Source organism: Salvelinus fontinalis, chromosome 7 (genome assembly GCF_029448725.1).
Source record: "Salvelinus fontinalis isolate EN_2023a chromosome 7, ASM2944872v1, whole genome shotgun sequence".
Lineage (NCBI taxonomy): Eukaryota > Metazoa > Chordata > Actinopteri > Salmoniformes > Salmonidae > Salvelinus > Salvelinus fontinalis.
In genome coordinates this window covers 15,910,916-15,931,929 of record NC_074671.1, presented here as the reverse complement: position 1 = coordinate 15,931,929, position 21,014 = coordinate 15,910,916, and the positions used below count along the sequence as shown (strand labels likewise).

At 42.9% G+C, this 21,014-nt stretch overlaps 1 protein-coding gene across 2 annotated transcripts in view; it reads right to left on the bottom strand.

Moving 5' to 3' along the window:
• Positions 1–20,597, bottom strand: part of LOC129859066 (diamine acetyltransferase 1-like) — a 63,295-nt gene extending 42,698 nt beyond the window's left edge. Inside the window, exon 1 of one of the 2 annotated variants that reach the window (XM_055928416.1) lies at positions 20,302–20,597. In XM_055928416.1, the coding sequence (XP_055784391.1) occupies positions 20,302–20,367 (66 nt within the window). In that variant the 5' untranslated portion in view covers positions 20,368–20,597. The remainder of the gene's footprint in view (positions 1–20,301) is intronic. The other variant, XM_055928418.1, reaches the window with a different exon arrangement.
• Between the last annotated feature and the right edge of the window lie 417 nt (positions 20,598–21,014).

The following is a 21,014-nucleotide window of genomic DNA, read 5'->3' as shown; positions in this document are numbered from 1 at the left end:
ATATCAATGTACCGTTTCCAAATAATGTTAGGCCAAAAAAATACATCTTTGACAGGATGGAAATTGACTGTTTCTCCATGTAACCCACATACAAATTAGCGTAGTTAGGAGCCATTGGGGATCCCATAGCAGTACCCTTCATCTGGATAAATAAATCGTTTTGGAACATGAAATAGTTGTGTGAGTACTGTTATAATTTCAGGCTCCCGAGTGGCGCAGCGGTCTAAGGCACTGCATCTCACTGCTAGAGGCATCACTGCAGACCCTGGTTCGATCCCGGGCTGTATCACAAATGGCCGTGATCAGGAGTCCATAGGGCGGTGCACAATTGGCCCAGCGTCGTCGGGTTAGTAGAGGCTTCGGCCGGGGTTGGCCGTCATTTGAAAATAAGAATTTGTTCTAGTCTCTCGAGTGGCGCAGTGGTCTAATACGGAACCCAAACCGGCTGCTGTTGTGCATAAATATATTTTGCCCCCCCACACCAAACGCGATGACGACACGCAGGTTAAAATATCAAAAACAAACTCTGAACCAATGACATTAATTTGGGGACAGGTCGAAAAGCATTAAACATGTATGGCAATTTAGCTAGTTAGCTTGCACTTGCTAGCTAACGTTAATTTGTCCTATTTAGCTAGCTTGCTGTTGCTAGCTAATTTGTCCTGGGATATAAACATTGAGTTGTTATTTTACCTGAAATACACAAGGACCTCTACTCCGACAATTAATCCACACATAAAACGGCCAACCGAATCGTTTCTAGTCAACACTCCTCCTTCCAGGCCTTTTCATCTTTGAACTTATATGGTGATCGCATCTAAACTTTCCTTGTATTACCACGACAACTGGCAACAAAGTTCGTCTTTCAATCACCCACGTGGGTATAACCAATGAGGAGATGGCACGTGGGTACCTGCTTCTACAAATCAATGAGGAGATGGGAGAGGCAGGACTTTCAGCGCGATCTGCGTCAGAAATAGGAATGACTTCTATTTTAGTCTTTGGCGTCGCAGACGCTTGTTGGCGCGCGTGAGCAATGTGGGTGCAATAATTGAATAACATGGATTTCAAATTTTATTTTGCGACGCTCGCACACGCGACGTGTCCGGTCTGGTCAGCATGTCAGGCACTGCATCGCAGTCTAGCTGTGCCACTAGAGATTCTGGTTATGAGTCCAGGAGACCCATGGGGTGGCGCACAATTGTCCCAGCATCGTCCGGGTTAGGCACGGTTGTCTTTGTCCCATCGCACACTAGTGACTCCTGTTGCGGGCCAGGCGCAGTACACGCTGACACAGTCACCAGGTGCACAGTGTTTCCTCCGACACATTGGTGCAGCTGGCTTCTGGGTTAAGTGGGCAAGTGTGTCAAGTTTCAGAGGACTCTCGACCTTCGCCTCTCCCGAGTGCAGCGATGAGACAAGACTGTAACTACCAATTGGATACCACGAAATTGGGGAGAAAAAGGGGTAAAAAAATATATACAATAAAAGAAATAATGATTTGTTCTTAACGGATATAAATAAATAAAAAATGCACTGGAGGGTAGTTCATTACGGTCACATTACAAAATAAAAGTAATTAAAGTATTCAGGGGGAGGTTCAAGATATTCAATGATCGAGGTCAAAAGTCGTGTTATTTTTTTGGTGATTTGACCAGAACTTAAAATACCCATCTATGACAGAGAAGATAGTGTTATGAAAACACTGATGCACACCCCACCACCACTTTATGCTGTTTACTATTTTTATTAATCTTGCTACCAGGCCCTTTCTCAAAATCACTGCCTACATGTAAATATCTACCTCAAATATTCCAGTATCCCTGCACATTGTAAATTTGGTATTGACTCTGTATACAGTAATCCCTCGTTTATCGCGGGGGTTACGTTCCGAAAATGACCCGCGATAAGTGAAATCCGCGAAATAGAAAACTTTTTTTTTTTTTACAATTAGCAACTATTACATGTATACAAATACAGTGACTCACGTGTAGGCCGTTTCACTGCTCTTCAGACTGGGCCGCTGCATCCTGACTGCGCTCTGCAGTGTTCTCTTCTTCTGAAGCCCGCGGTGCAGGTGTGTTTGTTCGGGAGAAGAACATAGTGATAGGCAGCTGTTGTCGCTCTTTTTTCTTCTTTGCAAAAAGATCCTTGTACACCGACATGCCACCATCGATTACGTTGGAGAACTGTAATGAACGGCTCATCAAAGGGTCCCATTCCTCAGCTACTCGCTTAAGTTCAGTGGCCATTCGCACCATGGTTGCTAAGCGACCAAGCGTTAGTCCTTCCTCCTCATCTCTCGTGTCCAATTCGTAGCATGTTTTGATACAAGAAGCGGGAGTGAGTTTTTAGCGAATCAGAATGCAGAGCACAATGCACCAAAAAATAAATAAAAATGCATTATGAAAATCCGCGAAATAGCGAATCCGCGATAAGTGAACCGCGAAGTGGCGAGGGATCACTGTATAGCTTACTCTCTTATCTCTCATGTAAAAAAAATAAAAATGGAATATAACGCTTGAATGGATGTCAACCCCAAAACATGTTCATGTCAAAGTAACCAATCAACTGCATTACGGTTAAACACTGACTAACATCAAAGATGTATGTATGCTAACCTTGCTAACCCGCTTATTCTAACGGGAGTTAGCATTTAACAGTTACCTCTTCTAAACCTGTATTTTTTTTCCCTTCTACATGTTATGCAGCGAAAACAGCCAAATAAATCAAAATTGGACTTCCAAAATTGGACTTCCATTTCTAGACTTTTAACCTGTTTGGGCTGCAGGGGCAGTATTGAGTAGCCGGATAAAAGGTGCCCATTTCAAACGACCTCGTACTCAATTCTTGCTCGTACAATATGCATATTATTATTACTATTGGATAGAAAACACTCTCTAGTTTCTAAAACCGTTTGAATTATATCTGTGAGTAAAACAGAACTCATTTTGCAGCAAACTTCCTGACAGGAAGTGGAAAGTCTGAAATTGAGGCTCTGTTCTAGGGGCTGCCTATTAAAGTCCTTGTTATTTATTAGTTTAGATGCACTTCATACGTCTTCCACTAGATGTCGACAAGGAGTGAGAGAAGAAATGGACTGTGTAACTTGATCTGGACTCGAATTACAGCTCCTGGAATGACGTGTCCCCCATTTCCTGTTTTCAGGAAGGCGCGAAGAGGAACCTGGATTTGCCTTTTGAAAAGCTGTCGTTATAGGCGACTACTATCTCCGGCTTTGATTTTATTTGATACATGTGACCATATCATCGTAAAGTATGTTTTTTCAATATAGTTTAATCAGATTATTGAAATTGATTATTGAAATTTTTTCGGGAGTTTTGCCGTGTTCCGTTCTCTTCCGTTTGTTGACATGGAGAGATTCGTGCCACTTGGCTAGTGTGCTTGCTAAATCGAGAGGGAAAGAGGCCGTTCTAAATCCAAACAACGATTGTTCTTGACAAAGGACACCTTGTACAACATTCTGATGGAAGATCAGCAAAAGTAGGAAACATTTTATGATGCTATTTCATATATCTGTCGTACATGTGAACTAGTCGTCGGCGCCCAGCTTTTGGGTACTCTAGCTATACCGAAGCTGTATGTCGAAATTAAGTTATTTTTTAGAATTCTAACACGGCGATTGCATTAAGAACTAGTGGATCTATCATTTCCTATACAACATGTATTTTTTAGTTATGTTTATGAATAGCTATTTGGTCAGAATATGTGTGTCAGAAAAAGTGTCAGAAATAAAACCGGACGTTGTGGGAAAAAGTAGCTAAGTTAGCACAATGTATAACCATTGATTTCAGCTCTAAATATGCACATTTTTGAACAAAACATAAGTGTATGTATAACCTGATGTTATAGGACTGTCATCTGATGAAGAATATCAAGGTTAGTCAAAAATTATATATCTTTTACTGGTTTGTTACGATCGCTAACTTTTTGTTACGATCGCTAACTTGGCTTGTGGTTTTGGCTATTGTGGTAAGCTAATATAACGCTATATTGTGTTTTCGCTGTAAAACACTTAATAAATCGGAAATATTGGCTGGAATCACAAGATGCCTGTCTTTCATTTGCTGTACACTATATATTTTTATGTATTTTTCAGAAATGTTTTATGATGAGTATTTAGGTATTTGGCGTTGGTGTCTGTAATTATTCTGTCTGCTTTCGGTGCAATTTCTGATTGTAGCTGCAATGTAAACTATGATTTATACCTGAAATATGCACATTTTTCGAACAAAACATAGATTTATTGAATAACATGTTATAAGACTGTCATCTGATGAAGTTGTTTGTTGGTTAGTTTGGTTGGTTCTTGGTTAGTTAGGTTGGCTTTGTGCATGCTACCTGTGCTGTGAAAAATGTCTGTCCTTTTTTGTATTTGGTGGTGAGCTAACATAAATATACGTGCTGTTTTCGCTGTAAAACATTTTAAAAATCGGACATGTTGGCTGGATTCACAAGATGTGTACCTTTCATTTGCTGTATTGGACTTGTTAATGTGTGAAAGTTAAATATTTAAAAATATATATATTTTGAATTTCGCGCTCTGCACTTGAGCTGGCTGTTGTCATATTGTGGGCGGCCTCGGGCTGCAGCCATAAGAAGTTAATTAAGGCTGCAATATGTAACTATGGGCGACTTGACCAAATACACATAGAAATGTGAGTTATTGAAAGCAAGTATAAGAAGCGGTAGATATGTTCTGTGTGTGCTATTTCTATGCTTCCCGTTTAGTTTTGGTCTTTTATTTTCGGTTTTGTTCACCAGTTTCAAACAGCTGAAAATACAATGTTTGGTTATGGAAAATATATTTCACAGCAGTTTAGATGGTACAATGATTCTCTACACCAGGGGTTGGCAACCTTTGTGTGGAGTGCCAATTTACAATTTATCCTACCATTTCTAACGATCTGCGTGCCAGTTAAGATTTTCATATTTGCATTATAATTTGTGTCTGAATGTCTAAATGCTCACAAACGGATGCATTCCATAGCTCGCTATAAACAGAGGTGCTGTCCATTAGCACCACGGAGCTCCACTATAGGCCTACCAGCATCAGATGAGCGATGCCGCACCAAGGCGCTGTTCAAGGTGTTACTTTTTTTTTAAACTAGGCAAGCCAGTTTAAGAACAAACACTGTTTCTAGGCCGTCATTGAAAATAAGAATTTGTTCTTAAACTGACTTGCCTAGTTAAAAAAAAATTAACACCTTGAAGTCGTGTTATTGAGGGGTAGAATCCGGCGCGGTCTTTGCTATTTTTAAAACCCATCTACAGATCTTTGTATTGTACTTCCTGATTTTCGCCATTGTTTGTTCGTTGTTGTTTGGCAAGCATCCTTGATTAAGTAATTCCTTTGATGTTATGTCTCGTATTCCATTATGTGTATTTGTCTGACATGCAGTTGTGGTCAGCAGTTTTAAAGCGATGGTCATTTTAATTTTGACGTCTGCATTTGAAGTCGGCCTTATTGTGACTTGATGGCCTGTAGTAGTGGCTTTATGTATATTTTGTTTCGTAAAGCTGACCAAATGTTGGTTTGATTTATGGTTTTGATTTATGGACAATATTCACTTGATGCGTTTTATCAATATATAATCAATATTTCGTTTCAAGTGTCTTCTGCTGTTTTAAATTGCATCTATCAGACATCTCGATTGATTATATGTGGACATTTCGTTAGAACACTTGGAAATATGATTTATACATCTTCGTTTATTATAATAATAAGTGTATAAATTGCTATTCTTTCATGTATTTTTGTGTCCCATTTCAATATATGCTACAAAACTACAAAGGCCAAATAATACACATGATTTAAAAAGTCAAACTTTTTTGAAAGACAAGGTTCAATTAAAAAAAAAAAAACACACAGATGACTGTTAGGTCTACCAACAGCTCTAAACATAACTGAATGTAAGAAAAAAAGAATCGTAGCCTACCCCATCATCGTGTCTTATTGCAAATCCCAAGCAACAGACAGGTTCTCATTACTACTTGTTGAAATTAACTGGCATAAACATTACAAGGTTATATAATTTGGTATTGAAAATCCCATATTACCGATTTAGTGTGATCCTTGTCCCTGCTTTCCATTGCTGAGCCGCGTAATATCTGGGCTATATTTGGAGACTGAGCTGCACACAGGCCTCGGAGCGGTCCGTTGTCAGCCGGCTGCGTGAGGGGCTCAGGCTTGACTTCATGTGTTTAAAGATCTGTTCACATAGATACGTGGATATGCCAGACGTGGAATATCATTCATATCCATTCTCATCAAGAGCCAAACTAAACACAGGTGCATCTTTTAACACTACAGTTTGCTGCTCATTTACATTTCCAACTGTCTCAGTAATGCACATTTGAACAGTTCTGGCAGACACAGGCATGCCTTTATCTTTGAGATGATTGTGCATTTTTGGAAATCCATCAAATAAAGCCTGCGAAGTACTGAGGAAAGCCTCCTTGATATTTTCTCCAGTAAAAATATCAGTAAATGGATTTGTATGTTTAGCAATGCACTACGCAACTTTGTAGCTCCCCTCTGTAGCTTGGTTTTTGACTGCATTTCGATTTGTAAAACACACCGCTTTGCTTTTCATACCTGGACATGGCCCTCCTGATTCCTTCAGCCTTGTCTGCCTCATCCTTGAAGTTTTTCCATGTGTCGTTTCAAAATTACGCTGTACACTTGACGTCCAACAAACAACACTTTTACAAGAGAGCGCAAACAGCCCGAACCTTCAGTGAAACAAATCCATATTCCTTTGTCCAAGAGGCAATAGATGAGTGGACACAGAGCCGGGCGGCCCTATACCCTCACTACGCAAATTACGCAAGGGCCCCGCCTCCCCGTCGTGTCAATGTTTACAACTTCGATGAGGATAAAGCGGAACTATCCTTCTGGTAACGAAAAGAGAGAGAAAAAAACACAATGCGAGTGAATTGCGGGAACAGCAATCAGGTAAACTTGTGTTCTCCTCTCCAAGTTTGATCTCAGCAAATAACAGTAACGTTAAGTTGATGTGCTAGCTTGCAGTGCATCTCTCTCTAGTCTGTCTGTCTTGCTAACCTAGCTGGGCACTGCATCTCTTGGTCTGTCTGTGTCTTGCTTGCCAGCCACTTCCAGGGCTGTGTTCTGTGACTTTGTGCGTGACAAAAGTGAGAGTGAAGTACAACTATTTATTACGTTTGATAAAACGCCATCGGGCAACGGTGTTTATAAACTGCAGCTCGGGAAAAGATAACCGCGTCGTGCGTTCATATGCGCGTGCACGAAATGAAATTCAAGCTTTCCAGCAGCATCCACTGTGGGGACCAGTCCAGACAATATATGGGCGTGATGGAACTCCTCATAGGCGCACATCATTTTAAAACAAGACAATGATTATCTAGCATCTCAGTCAAGGTTTAGTTACAACTCTGGACTAATGCAAGATGGAAAGCAATGGACTGACATTGATTTATATATTGTTGCGTCAAAACAGAACACTCAAAACATGAGCACAATGGCAGCTCTTCCTTTAAAGACCTCCAGGCCTCAAGAGGGCAGATAACCCAAAAAACACAGGTGGAACTAAAAAATTGAGCCAGGATTTCTGGAGGGACTACTTTTACATGCGCACCTGTCAGATAAGCATGGGTATAAAATGTTTGGTCCTCAACATACACACAGCTCATTGTTCAACCCTAAAGACGCAACTGGTATGTAATGTTTGGAATTATTTATTATGTTGCATCCAGTGCTTAGCAATTTACATGTTTAACTCTGGTAGGAATGTTGACTTTTGTTGTGGATATTTTCTGACCTCAGAAGTAATTGCTAGAAGTGCTAGATTAAATTGTTTAAACGTTTACTTTATTCAAAGCCATGCTTTGTTGCTGTGTCATGCATTGTTTAGTGTAAAATAATGCATGTTTATTCTCTGTTTAAGGTTATCAACCTATTCCTAGTGCTAGTGCTATTCCTATTGCTATTGCTATTCCCTATTCCTCTGTGATTCAACTACTCTATTCAACAAATCAACTATTTCAACATATTCAACAAATGGCATCAAAACCATAATAAAACACTGGAAAGGAATTGAGTTGTCCCTTTGCATCCTTCACGGGTTGAGCAAGCCGTTTTCAAGTTTGGGCAGAGCTGAAAATAATTATAACACCTAGACAACTTGACAGTTGATAACCACGGTGGCAGTGAAGACAAAAGGATTAACGGCCTGAAGTCAGGAAAGCTGTCGTCGCAGAGAGGATATTGGCTTACATCTCAAAATGGCGGAGGAAGCTCTTGGGAAAACAGTGAAGGAGCTGAAGCAAGAAAGAACTTTGGCTAAGAGTGCTTTTACCAAGCAAGCAAACTTCCTTAGCAGAGGTGCAAAACACATGACTAAGAGCGAACTGCGAGAGGAGTTCAAGAAGCTCACGTCGGAGGCAAGGAAGGTCAGTGAGACAAATGATGAATACAGGGCTGGACTTCTGGCAGACATTGAAGCTGAAACCGATGAGGGTGAAGAAGCTGACCTGAGCAAGCAGCAGCAGACTGAACTTGAGAAGACATTCCAAGAATGCGAAGTACGATTGGATGAGGTCAGGGGGATGATCCAGTCCAACCTATGGCCTAGATACGGGGAGGACGAGGTGAAGTCTGCAATCAAAGAAGCTGAGACCGCCTGTGATGGAGTTGCTCAAATACCTGTTATGGCTGTAAATAGAGATGGCTTCGAGCTACAGTGGGATGGTGCGAAGGCACAAGTCCAAGATGCAATCACAAGCCTAGCAGAGTGGGAGATGTGGATTCCAGTAGCAGAAAAAGAACGGCTGGAAGCCAGAGTAAAGGATCTGAAAGCATTCAGAAACAACCTTGAAGCAAGGAGGGCAGGATTTCTCACAGCGCAAAGAATTGCGGAAGAGGATAAAGACAGAGGGAGAGTGCTGCAGATGCCCATGCCAGCTCCACAGCCGACACTGAGAATAAAACCAACCTGTTTACCCAAGTTCAGTGGGTATAAAAGGAATTTCCATCGATGGAGGAGAGACTGGGAGAGTCTACAGAAGCAGGGGGAACCAACAGGCTCAGTCGAAGTAAAGAAAATCCAACTCATTGACAGTGTAGATGAGAGAATGTGCAGAGACCTCCGTTTGTCTACTTACAATACTGCTGAGGACATGTTCAGGGTGCTTGAGAACAGGTATGGAAACAAGTCTACAATTGCCTTGGAGATAATTGAGGATCTGGAGAAAATTCCTGCTTTAAGAGCAAATCAGCCAAGGAAAGTTATCGACATGATCCAAACTATAGAGAAGGCACTGGATGATCTCACAGAGCTTGGAGGCACAGGAGCCATCAACAACCCTCTAGTGATTAGATCCATAGAAAGCAAGTTACCTGACAACATCAAGCGGGATTGGCTTGTCTTCATGGTTAACCCGAGGAATAATGTCACGCCGGACAATCACTTTGAAAACCTTCTTAAATTCCTGAAAACACAGGAGGAAATTCTTGAAAAATTAGAGCAGCTGGGAGTGAGTGAAAAGCCAGAAAATAAATATGCTTGTGTGGAGAGAAGATATGCGTCCACACGTTCCACAAGGAAAGGCGGCTGTGTTGTCTGTGGAGATGAAAAGCATAGAGAAAAGATCTTCTTTTGCAAGCGTTTCAAAGAACTGAAGCCGGTGGAAAAGTTGGATGCTGTAGAAAAGCTGGGGGCCTGCAAGAGGTGCTTGGTCTGTCATGGAGAAGATGATGAATGCAAAGACACTTACCTGTGCAGGAAAAGAGACTGTAAGAAAGACCATCATTTCTTTCTTTGTCTGAAGGGAGATTTCAAGAGAAGTGTCTCAGACAGAAGACAATCCAATGTGAGAAGGTATACGCTTACAGAGGAGCAGGAGGAATTGGTATCTAAGCTCTCCCCAGAGATGGCAGAGAAATTCAAGAAAGCATTCACCAACGCCACTGCGAAAACAAACTGTGTCTCAAATAATCAGCTGGGAGTGACTGAGTCAAGTGCAGTAGAAGAATTGCCAGTTATTCTAATGCTGCTCAAGGTAACTGCCAATGCAGGACAAAGAATTGTAACCCTGATCGACTTGGCATCGGACACAAACTACATCACTCACAGAGCTGCCAGAAGATTAAATCTTCGAAGTGAAAACATCACTTTAGTCGTTCATGGAGTCGGAGGAATGGCCATGAAGGTTAGAACCAGAAGATATCTCCTCAGAGTGAGGGTCAAAACGCCCATAGGCACGGAAAGAGCTCATGAGCTTATCTGCTATGGTTTGAATGAAATTGCCCACGTCCACAGAGTCATCAAACCTGAGCAACTCAAGAAGTTCTTCCCAGAAGTCAATCTAGGAGATCTGAGTAGACCGGAGAGTATTGAGCTACTGATAAGCCACCGCGAAGGAAGACTTGCTCCGCAAAGAGTGAAGGTGATTGGAGACCTTGTCTTGTGGGAAGGTCCGCTAGGAAAGACTGTTGGTGGAGCACATCCAGATCTGTTTGAAGAAGTGGATATAGCCGCACACAGGTCTGAAACACACTTTGCTCGATCCATGAAAGCAACTGCTGTCAAGTATCAAGAGATAGCTAAGCTGTTCACAGCTGAAACCAAAGGAACAGTTGCTCACAGAGAGTTCTTGGATTGGTGGAAGTGGGACAGCATTGGAGCAGCTTGCGACCCAAAGTGTGGAGGATGCCGGTGCGGCAACTGTCAACCAGGAGGCAAAGAAATGACTCTGAGTGAGGAAAGAGAGCTGGAGATCATAAGGAAAGGCCTCACCTACATCAAAGCAGATGCTCACAGTGATGAACCCCACTGGGACACAAAATACCCCTGGATTCAAGATCCAAGTTCCCTTCCTGACAACAGGAGTGGGGTGGAAGCCACCTTCTTGAGAACAGAAAAGCAACTCAAAAAAGAGCCAGAGTGGAGAATAGCATACACAGCTCAAGTCCATGAAATGGTCGAGAGAAGAGCAGCGAAGAAACTCACCAAAGAGCTCATTGCCAGCTGGAAGGGGCCAGTATGGTATGTCAGCCACTTGGTGGCAGCAAACCCGCACTCTCTCACAACACCTGTGAGACTGGTATGGAACAGCAGCCAGAAGTTTAGAGGGGTCAGCTTGAATGACCTTCTGCTGAAAGGGCCTGATGTCCTCAATCCCATCCGAGCAGTACTACTCAGGTTCAGGAGAGGCGTCAATGCTGCCCTCGGCGACATTAAGAAAATGTACAATTCTGTGTGGTTGGAAGACCTGGAGATGCACCTCCACAGATTTCTCTGGAGAGACACTGAGGAGGAAGAGATTGAAGAGTATGCGATCACCAGAGTCAACATTGGCGATCGACCAGCAGGGTGCATTGCGCAATTGGCTATGAGAGAGACAAGCAAACTGCCCATGTTTGCTCACCTGGAGGAGGAACGTAGGATCCTTGAAGAGGATACCTATGTCGATGACATCCTGACTTCCCATAATGACTTGCAAAAGCTGGACCAGAACACCAAAAGTGTTGAAGAGATCCTGAAGGCAGGCGGCTTCGTCCTCAAGCCCTGGGTCCGGTCAGATCAAAGTGGGAGGCAGGAGATCGTACCAGAAGAACAAGGAGCGCAGTCAAGCACAGCACTCATTCTCCCAAACCAAATGAGGGAAGGATACAATAAAGCCCTTGGAGTTGGATACCTTGTTGAGGAGGATAGACTGTACCTCATGACTTTAATCAATTTCTCAAAGAGGAAAGGGAAAATGAGAGTCGGCCAAAATCTCCTTGATGAAGAGGTGAGAGGGAAAACTCCAAACCCACTGACGAGAAGAGAACTGCTGAGCCAGGTAGCTAGCCTGTATGACCCAATAGGCCTCGTCACACCTGCCAAACAAAAGGGCGCCATTCTTGTCAGAAAGGCGTTTCAGGAAGCTGGAGGCAAAACTCTGACCCGAGACACTTGGGAAAAACCTTTGTCTGAAAATTTGAGGGAAGAAGCCATCCAATTCTTTGAGGAATACACACGTCTTGGCCAAATCACCTTTCACAGAAGCCTCACACCAGTCAACTGGATTGGAAAACCATGGGGAATAACATTCTCTGATGGAAGTGACAAGAGCTATGGAGCCGTAGTGTACTTAAGATGGGAGACCCAGCAAGGCATCAAAGTCAGACTGGTTGAATCCAAAGCAAAGCTTACACCATTGGACCAAAAGGGAGAACCAGTAAAAGCTGAAATCTGCGGTGCTGTCTATGCAGCACGACTTCGAAAGTACGTTGAAAAGCACAGTCGAATAGAAATTGAACGATGGCTCCATCTACTGGACAGTCAAACTGTGTTGGGAGCAATCCAGAGAGACAGCTATGGATTTAAAACTTTCTTTGCGAATAGAGTGGGAGAGATCCAGAAATCCACATCCATAGAAGACTGGTGGTGGATCCCAGGAAGGCTGAACAGTGCTGACATCATAACAAGAGGGGCAGCCCCAGGAGACCTCCAGGAAGATTCCATGTGGCAGGATGGACCAGCATTCCTGAGGCAACCTGTGAAAGAGTGGCCACATAAGTCAGCCAAAGAAATCGCTGCGTATGCCAAGGAAGGTATAAACAAACTTCGAAGGAAAGCTTTCTCAGCAGCACTGACCAGAGCGCAGGTCAAGAGAAACCAGAGTGATGCACAGCAAAATAACCCAGATGAACCTAAGACTCGGATCCGAAGATCACCAGCCGGCTCTGCGGTAACCAAACTGATTGACATCAGGAAATTCAGCAATCTGACCAGGCTGATCCGAGTCATTGCCTGGGTTTGGAGAGCCGCAACGAGATGGAAAGAAATGTTAACCAAGAATTCAGCCTCAGATAAACCAAAGTGGGAGGACGCTCTTTCAACAAACTGGAGGTACAGAGCCAAACAAGCTGTACTCACTGTCGGGGAGTGTGAGGATGCACTAAGAGACTTGTTCCTTGCAGCTCAAGAAGGTATAACCTTTCAAGATACCACTCTCAACAGACTCGCTGTTTACAGAGATAAAGAGACTGGGCTCTTAGTTTGTGGAGGAAGGTTCCAGATCTTTGATGAGGACGAAACTGCCGTACCAATTCTACCATATGAGGCATGGATATCCACTCTCCTAGCTCAAGAGGCCCATGGTGCAAATCATGAAGAAATAGCAGGCACACTCCTCCGGATGAGGAAGAAAGCCTGGGTGATAAAAGGCCGGAAGCTGGCTAAAAAGAGAGTTGACAATTGTGTGGTGTGCAGAAAGGCCAGGGCCAGAAAGTGCCAACAGATCATGAGTGACCTTCCATCCGAGCGGATAACACCAGCCAGACCATTTGAGTACACAACAGTGGACTTATTTGGACCGTATGAAGTCAAGGACGAGGTGAAAAAGAAAACCAAGCTCAAGGTGTGGGGTATTGTCTTCTGTTGCATGGTATCCAGAGCTATACACACAGATGTTGTCAGTGACCAGTCGACGGAAGGCTTCCTACTGGCTTACCAAAGATTCACGGCACTGAGAGGGCACCCAAAGAAATTGTGGTCAGATCCTGGAAAGAACTTTGTGGGTGCCAGACCTGCCCTCAAAGAACTCTACATCTTCTTGGATCAACTAGGTAAATCTGAGCTTGAAAATGAAGCTTCCAAGCATGGGACAGAATGGAGCTGGAAAATCCACCCAGCAGACTCCCCTCACAGGAATGGAGCTGCAGAAGCAGCTGTTCGTACTGTGAAGCGGGCTTTGCACAACCTGGGAGGAGAAGGACTCTTCACATGGAGTGAGTTTCAAACATTTCTCTACACGGCTGCTAACCTTGCCAATGAAAGGCCCAGTCTCAACTGTGAAGCCTGCTCAAGAGAAGTCAAAGACACTCTCAACTAAAAAACCTGCTACAGTTCTTCATAGGGATGTCAGACGCATCATTGTTATACTTCCTGTTGAAGAAGGAAGAGCCTGATAGCTGAAATCGAACATGCCCAACACAGAGGTTCGTGTGACCTCCTTCGGTTCAAGAACCAGGAGGTCAAGTGGGAGGTGTTGCGTCAAAACAGAACACTCAAAACATGAGCACAATGGCAGCTCTTCCTTTAAAGACCTCCAGGCCTCAAGAGGGCAGATAACCCAAAAAACACAGGTGGAACTAAAAAATTGAGCCAGGATTTCTGGAGGGACTACTTTTACATGCGCACCTGTCAGATAAGCATGGGTATAAAATGTTTGGTCCTCAACATACACACAGCTCATTGTTCAACCCTAAAGACGCAACTGGTATGTAATGTTTGGAATTATTTATTATGTTGCATCCAGTGCTTAGCAATTTACATGTTTAACTCTGGTAGGAATGTTGACTTTTGTTGTGGATATTTTCTGACCTCAGAAGTAATTGCTAGAAGTGCTAGATTAAATTGTTTAAACGTTTACTTTATTCAAAGCCATGCTTTGTTGCTGTGTCATGCATTGTTTAGTGTAAAATAATGCATGTTTATTCTCTGTTTAAGGTTATCAACCTATTCCTAGTGCTAGTGCTATTCCTATTGCTATTGCTATTCCCTATTCCTCTGTGATTCAACTACTCTATTCAACAAATCAACTATTTCAACATATTCAACAAATGGCATCAAAACCATAATAAAACACTGGAAAGGAATTGAGTTGTCCCTTTGCATCCTTCACGGGTTGAGCAAGCCGTTTTCAAGTTTGGGCAGAGCTGAAAATAATTATAACACCTAGACAACTTGACATATATTGAATTTAAAATGTTGACTAGCTGGGCATGCTGGCCAATGTGGATGTACATCTCTCAGTAAATAATAACCATCAAGTATTCAGCCAAGCCATAGTATAAATAATATTTTATATTTGAAAATGTATAAAAGGAAATCTGGGGGAACCAGTTTGAATGGGCGTGATGCAGCTGATAAAATTAATAATAGTATTGTTATCTATAATTTACAGGTGCTATGCTTAAGTTTGTCAGTAGAGGAGATGCTGGATCATCAGCCAGTACAAGCACAGACTCGGCTGATCCACATCCAGCCTCAGCCAGTACTAACACAGACAGTATTTGCTGATGCCGGCTGTACTAACACAGACCCAGTACTGGCAGCTTCAGCAAGTACTAACACAGACCCAGTACAGCTGGCTTCAGCAAGTACTAACACAGACCCAGGTGAGGTACAGGCAGCCTCAGCCAGTACTAACACAACCAGAGGTGTACAGCCAACGTCAGATACAAGCAGCTCAGATCCTAATAGAACAGTTCCTGCTCCACCAAAGTTAATGCGCAGACTGGATTTTTCTTACCCTAAAGACAAGTCTAGAGCAGGTTTCCATTCAGGCTTATTACAGAGACAGCTGTCAAATGGGGAAAATATTACCTGGAGCTGGCTTTCATATTCAATCAAAAAAAACGCTGTGTATTGTTTTTCCTGTAAGTTATTTTCTACAAAAGACTACAAAATAATAAAGGAAGGCGTGAATGACTGGTCAAATATCACCGCCATTCTGAAACACCATGAGGGTAGTCCTGAACACACAGACAATATGAATCAGTGAAGAGAACTTGATCTGCGCCTAAGTCGGGGACAGACTCTTGACCAAATATAAATTACAATTTGAGGCTGAAAGAAAGACATGGCGGGATGTCCTTACACGTTTAATAAGTATCACCCAGTCTCTGGCTGAAAGAAGCCTAGCATTCAGGGGTTCAGACAAACTCTTCCAACCAGACAATGGAAACTTCCTAAAAGAGGCAGAATTTTTGGCAAAAATATGACCGTAATGGAAAATCTCAGCAAGATGAAAGATGGCGAGACACATGCTCATTACCTTGGGAAGCGCACACAGAATGAGCTGATACAGATTGTAAGTGACAAGATTCTGGAAGCAATAGTGACTCAAGTAAGAGAGTCAAATTACTTCTCCATTATCTTGGACTGTACACCTGACATTAGTCACCAGGAGCAAATGTCTAAACCCTGTCATTGCAGATGCTGCCAAATCTTCAAAAGATGCAGTTGGGTATGTGGAAAAGCTCTTCACCTTCTTTTCAGCTGGCACACAAAGATGGAGTGTTTTGAAGAAACACGTGAACATAACCGTGAAGTCATGGAGTGACAAGATGGAAGAGTAGGCTCCAAAGTGTTCATGCAATCAGGTATCAGGCTTCTGAGGTTCAGGAGGCATTACTGGAAGACAGACAGACGAGCAACGATCCTGTGGCCAAAGTGGAGTCACAAGCACTTGCAGAGGAAGTTGGGTCCTACAGCTTCTTGATTTGCTGTGTCGTATGGTGTGAGATACTGACAATGACAAACAAGGTGAACAAGCTCCTCCAATCCGCCTCAATGCAGTTGGATATCGCAGTGAATTTAATCTCAAATGCAAAGGTCTCCCGCACTACATACTGGGAAACTGGATTCTCTGAGGCCCAGACAACAGCCAAAAGCATTTGTGAAGAAATTAATGTGGAGGCTGTTCTGAAAGAGAAGAGACTGAGAAACAGCAAGAGGCGTTTCAGCTGTTGAACCAGTGACTGATGAACTGAAAAACCTTGAAGTCAACTACTTCAACATTGTGGTCGACTCTGCTGTGACATCCATGGATGAGAGATTTGAAACACTCAATCAGGTGAAAACCAAATATGGAGTGCTGCTGAACCTCAGCACTGCCTCAGATGTCCAGTGCATCTTTTAAGGCTCACTGCATGGAAGTTAAACACTCTGACCTTCAGAGATGACTGTGACATCAGTGGAATGGATCTGCCACATGAGATTCAGAATTGACCTGATCTGCCATCAGATAAGATGACTGCCTGTGAGCTGCTTTCCTTTCTCTGTGAAAAACCTGGAGGAACTCTATCCTAGCCTTTGGATAGCCCTAAGAGTTGCAGTCATCCTACCAGTAACATCGGCAGAGAGGAGCTTTTCAAATGAAAGCTCATCAAAAGCTACCTGAGGTCTTCCATGTCACAGGAACGTTTGAGTGGTCTGGCCATCATCAGCATAAATCATGACGTGGGGAAACACATGTGCTATGATGACATCATTGATGATTTTCCCTCAAGAAAGTGCAGAAGAGGAAGATTTTAATTCAAACGTTCAAATGTTTACACACTTAGTAACATTTTAAGATTGTATGGCAGAAGTGCATTTGTGTAAATGACTGCGTAACTAACCATGTGACATACTTTTCCATTTCTTCCAGACAGTCCAGACAGACTGGTGCCCATGTTGATGTTGGAAATACCCAGGCTGTAGAGGGAATCAAAGCTAATCACACAGCTGTATAGGTTTTATTTAGCTATTTTAAGACATATAGCTTCAGCCATAGCCTATAGGCTTATGTTTACATTGTATAGACAAAGCTAATTGTATAAATTGTGACGGATGGACTAATTACCAGGCAGTAGAGCCAAAGCTCAGTGTTATATTTTATTATTTTCTACAATTGACATTTTCTACAATTTCTTATTTATGTTAATATTCACTTATCTTAAGATAAGATTAAGATTATATTCAATAAATATTGTTTGTTTATACCTCATTCTGTATAGGTCTACTTATTCTTAGACTGACAGATGGAGCAAACTTTTTTAAAGGAGGGAGGATTGTAGTGGGAGCACTGGGGTGTGAGTTGTGACTGTGTGGCAATGGTTTACATGGCTCACGGGTCAGGTAGGAGGGCCCCTTAGCAGAATTTTGCTTAGGGCCCCAGGGAGGTCAGAACCGGCTCTGAGTGGACATCTACCTTATTTTTCTTTGCTGATACATTTTGCCACCTGAACTTTTTTAAATAACAAAAGAAAGTTTGCTAGCTGCTAGCCATGTGAAAACTAATCTCATCTTCAGTGCCGCCATGGTTTTGAATTTGGCGGGAGAGGCTAGGAGGGTTGTCTTGCGCTCAACTAATAACATGAATAACACTCCGGCAAAATCATGAAAGCCCAATGGCTAATCAGGATTGACATACCTTGATTTACTGTACAACATTGCAGTGAATATCAACGCAATTTCGTAACCAATGCATGGAATTCTTTTCTCCAGTAAAAAAAAAAAAAAGAACTGTCGAAAATAAGTGAGATAATAAACATCAGGCCAAGGCTTTTAAATACACTGCTCAAAAAAATAAAAGGAAACACTTAAACAACACAATGTAACTCCAAGTCAATCACACTTCTGTGAAATCAAACTGTCCACTTCGGAAGCAACACTGATTGACAATAAATTTCACATGCTGTTGTGCAAATGGAATAGACAAAAGGTGGAAATTACAGGCAATTAGCAAGACACCCCCAATAAAGGAGTGATTCTGCAGGTGGTGACCACAGACCACTTCTCAGTTCCTATGCTTCCTGGCTGATGTTTTGGTCACTTTTGAATGCTGGCGTTGCTCTCACTCTAGTGGTAGCATGAGACGGAGTCTACAACCCACACAAGTGGCTCAGGTAGTGCAGCTCATCCAGGATGGCACATCAATGCGAGCTGTGGCAAGAAGGTTTGCTGTGTCTGTCAGCGTAGTGTCCAGAGCATGGAGGCGCTACCAGGAGACAGACCAGGAGACAGACCAGGAGACAGACCAGGAGACAGACCAGGAGACAGGCCAGTACATCAGGAGACGTGGAGGAGGCCGTAGGAGGGCAACAACCCAGCAGCAGGTGGCGCTACCTCCGCCTTTGAGCAGGAGGAGCACTGCCAGAGCCCTGCAAAATGACCTCCAGCAGGCCATAAATGTGCATGTGTCAGCATATGGTCTCACAAGGGCTCTGAGGATCTCATCTCGGTACCTAATGGCAGTCAGGCTACCTCTGGCGAGCACATGGAGGGCTGTGCGGCCCCACAAAGAAATGCCACCCCACACCATGACTGACCCACCGCCAAACCGGTCATGCTGGAGGATGTTGCAGGCAGCAGAACGTTCTCCACGGCGTCTCCAGACTCTGTCACGTCTGTCACATGTGCTCATGTGCTCAGTGTGAACCTGCTTTCATCTGTGAAGAGCACAGGGCGCCAGTGGCGAATTTGCTAATCTTGGTGTTCTCTGGCAAATGCCAAACGTCCTGCACGGTGTTGGGCTGTAAGCACAACCCCCACCTGTGGACGTCGGGCCCTCATACCACCCTCATGGAGTCTGTTTCTGACAGTTTGATTTCACAGAAGTGTGATTGACTTGGAGTTACATTGTGTTGTTTAAGTGTTCCCTTTATTTTTTTGAGCAGTGTATATTTTTTTTTGGGGGGGGGGGGGGGGGCGTGCCAAGGCAAATACCCTCACATGTGTGCCTTAGGTTGCCGACCCCTGCTGTACAGTATACTTGCTTATTTTGTCACATATACTGAAATGAGTTTAACTATTAGAATTTTAACAACCAGGAAATGACGGAGAGAATTCTGTATTGTGCATCTTCAAATTAATAATAAATACCCTACTGATTCTCAGTGCCGATTTTAGAAAGTAAATCTTGGTGCGGCCAGAAAAAAAAAAGTGGGCTGCATGCCAGTAAAGTCACTAAACAATACATTAATTGCACTAAACAATCACTGTGACACGGTGCCTACATAAAGCTGACCCAACAGCAGAGTCCCAACAACAGTCCCAACACCTTACCAAGGCTATAATGTTCTAATGTGGGTAGCCATAAAGACGACAAGGTAGTTCACACATTCAGAAATTAGGGTTACAATATAAACAGATGTCCCATTTCTGGTTAGTCCATAGTTAGTTTTCGTTTCGTATTAGTGTGTTTACAGGAATACTTTTCAATACCTATAAGTCTTTATAATATAAGTCTCTATAAGTTTTTCCCAACTTCCCAGTTGTCTTGAACTCACTAAAGTCAAATTTTGCCGTTCCGAGTTCAGTTGTTTTGAGCATGGCACAAATCATGCTTCATTAACAGCATGGCCAATGTTGAATGTTTATAATTTTAAACTTGGAAAAGAAACCCTTAGACTTGGGACCACACAGCCACTCCACTGAATAGCAGCCTAATGATTGATTTGCAATGCAAGTTATATTCCAAAAGTAATTGCCCACTTATAATAACATTACGGTACGTACAGGCATGTCAAACGTCCCGAAGGAAGTACAATTTTAAGTGCTGTCAATTGTCCCGTTACTCTTGGCAATATTTGCTTCATCCGTCACACCCTTTTCATAGTTAGCTAGTTAAATACAACTAACTCCTCAAGCATCTTTAGATAGCAAATCAACGATACACACGGAAATAGTGTCGCCGGAGAAGAGTGAAACCAAGTCGATTTTCTAGCTAAGCAAGCAGTGATTTTAGTTTGCGGCTTACCTTTATCATTCGCAGTATGTCAGGCACATCTTTGGATTCAGCGTTCCGTATTTTAAAATTAGTCATTTGCTTATTTTATATTAATAAGAGCTGAACAGTCGACTTAAAAGCTAGCTAGTTATCTAACGTTAGCTACCTTGCTGTTCTATTCAAACCAAGTCCCTTTAAGCTAAATGTTCGCTAGATATATTGAAGGACATTGTGGAGAGGTTAGATTGGAGGCCCCTTTTTATCCCAGTGTTGTGTGAGCCAGCCCATGCGCTGGTTGTTGTTTTTACACAAGGCGTGTCTGTTGGACTGTCATAAATGCATCAGAGAGGCTTCATTACACAGTGGCGTGTGTTTACGGTTGCCAAGGGAAGCCAGGCTTCCCCAAAAAATGGATCAATGTTATATGTTTTTGTATTATTGTTTTTCATAATTTTCCTAAAATTCCTAAGAGGCTCAATGTATCTCACATGATACACATCCGAGCTTGCGAAATTACGCGCCCCTCTGTCTCTACGGTGTAGGCCACCCCATCTATCTGATGCTGTCTGTTCCAAACGAACATGACATTGTTGCCGCCCGTAGCATTGAAGACTAGGGAAGTCACCGAGCATTTGGACGCCAATCAGTGTTAATATAAAATGAGCGACCTCAACTGTGAATGGTCCTGGCGCACCAAAAAATTAAGTGTCAAGGGAAAGCAGCTTGGATTTTGGTGTCACTCC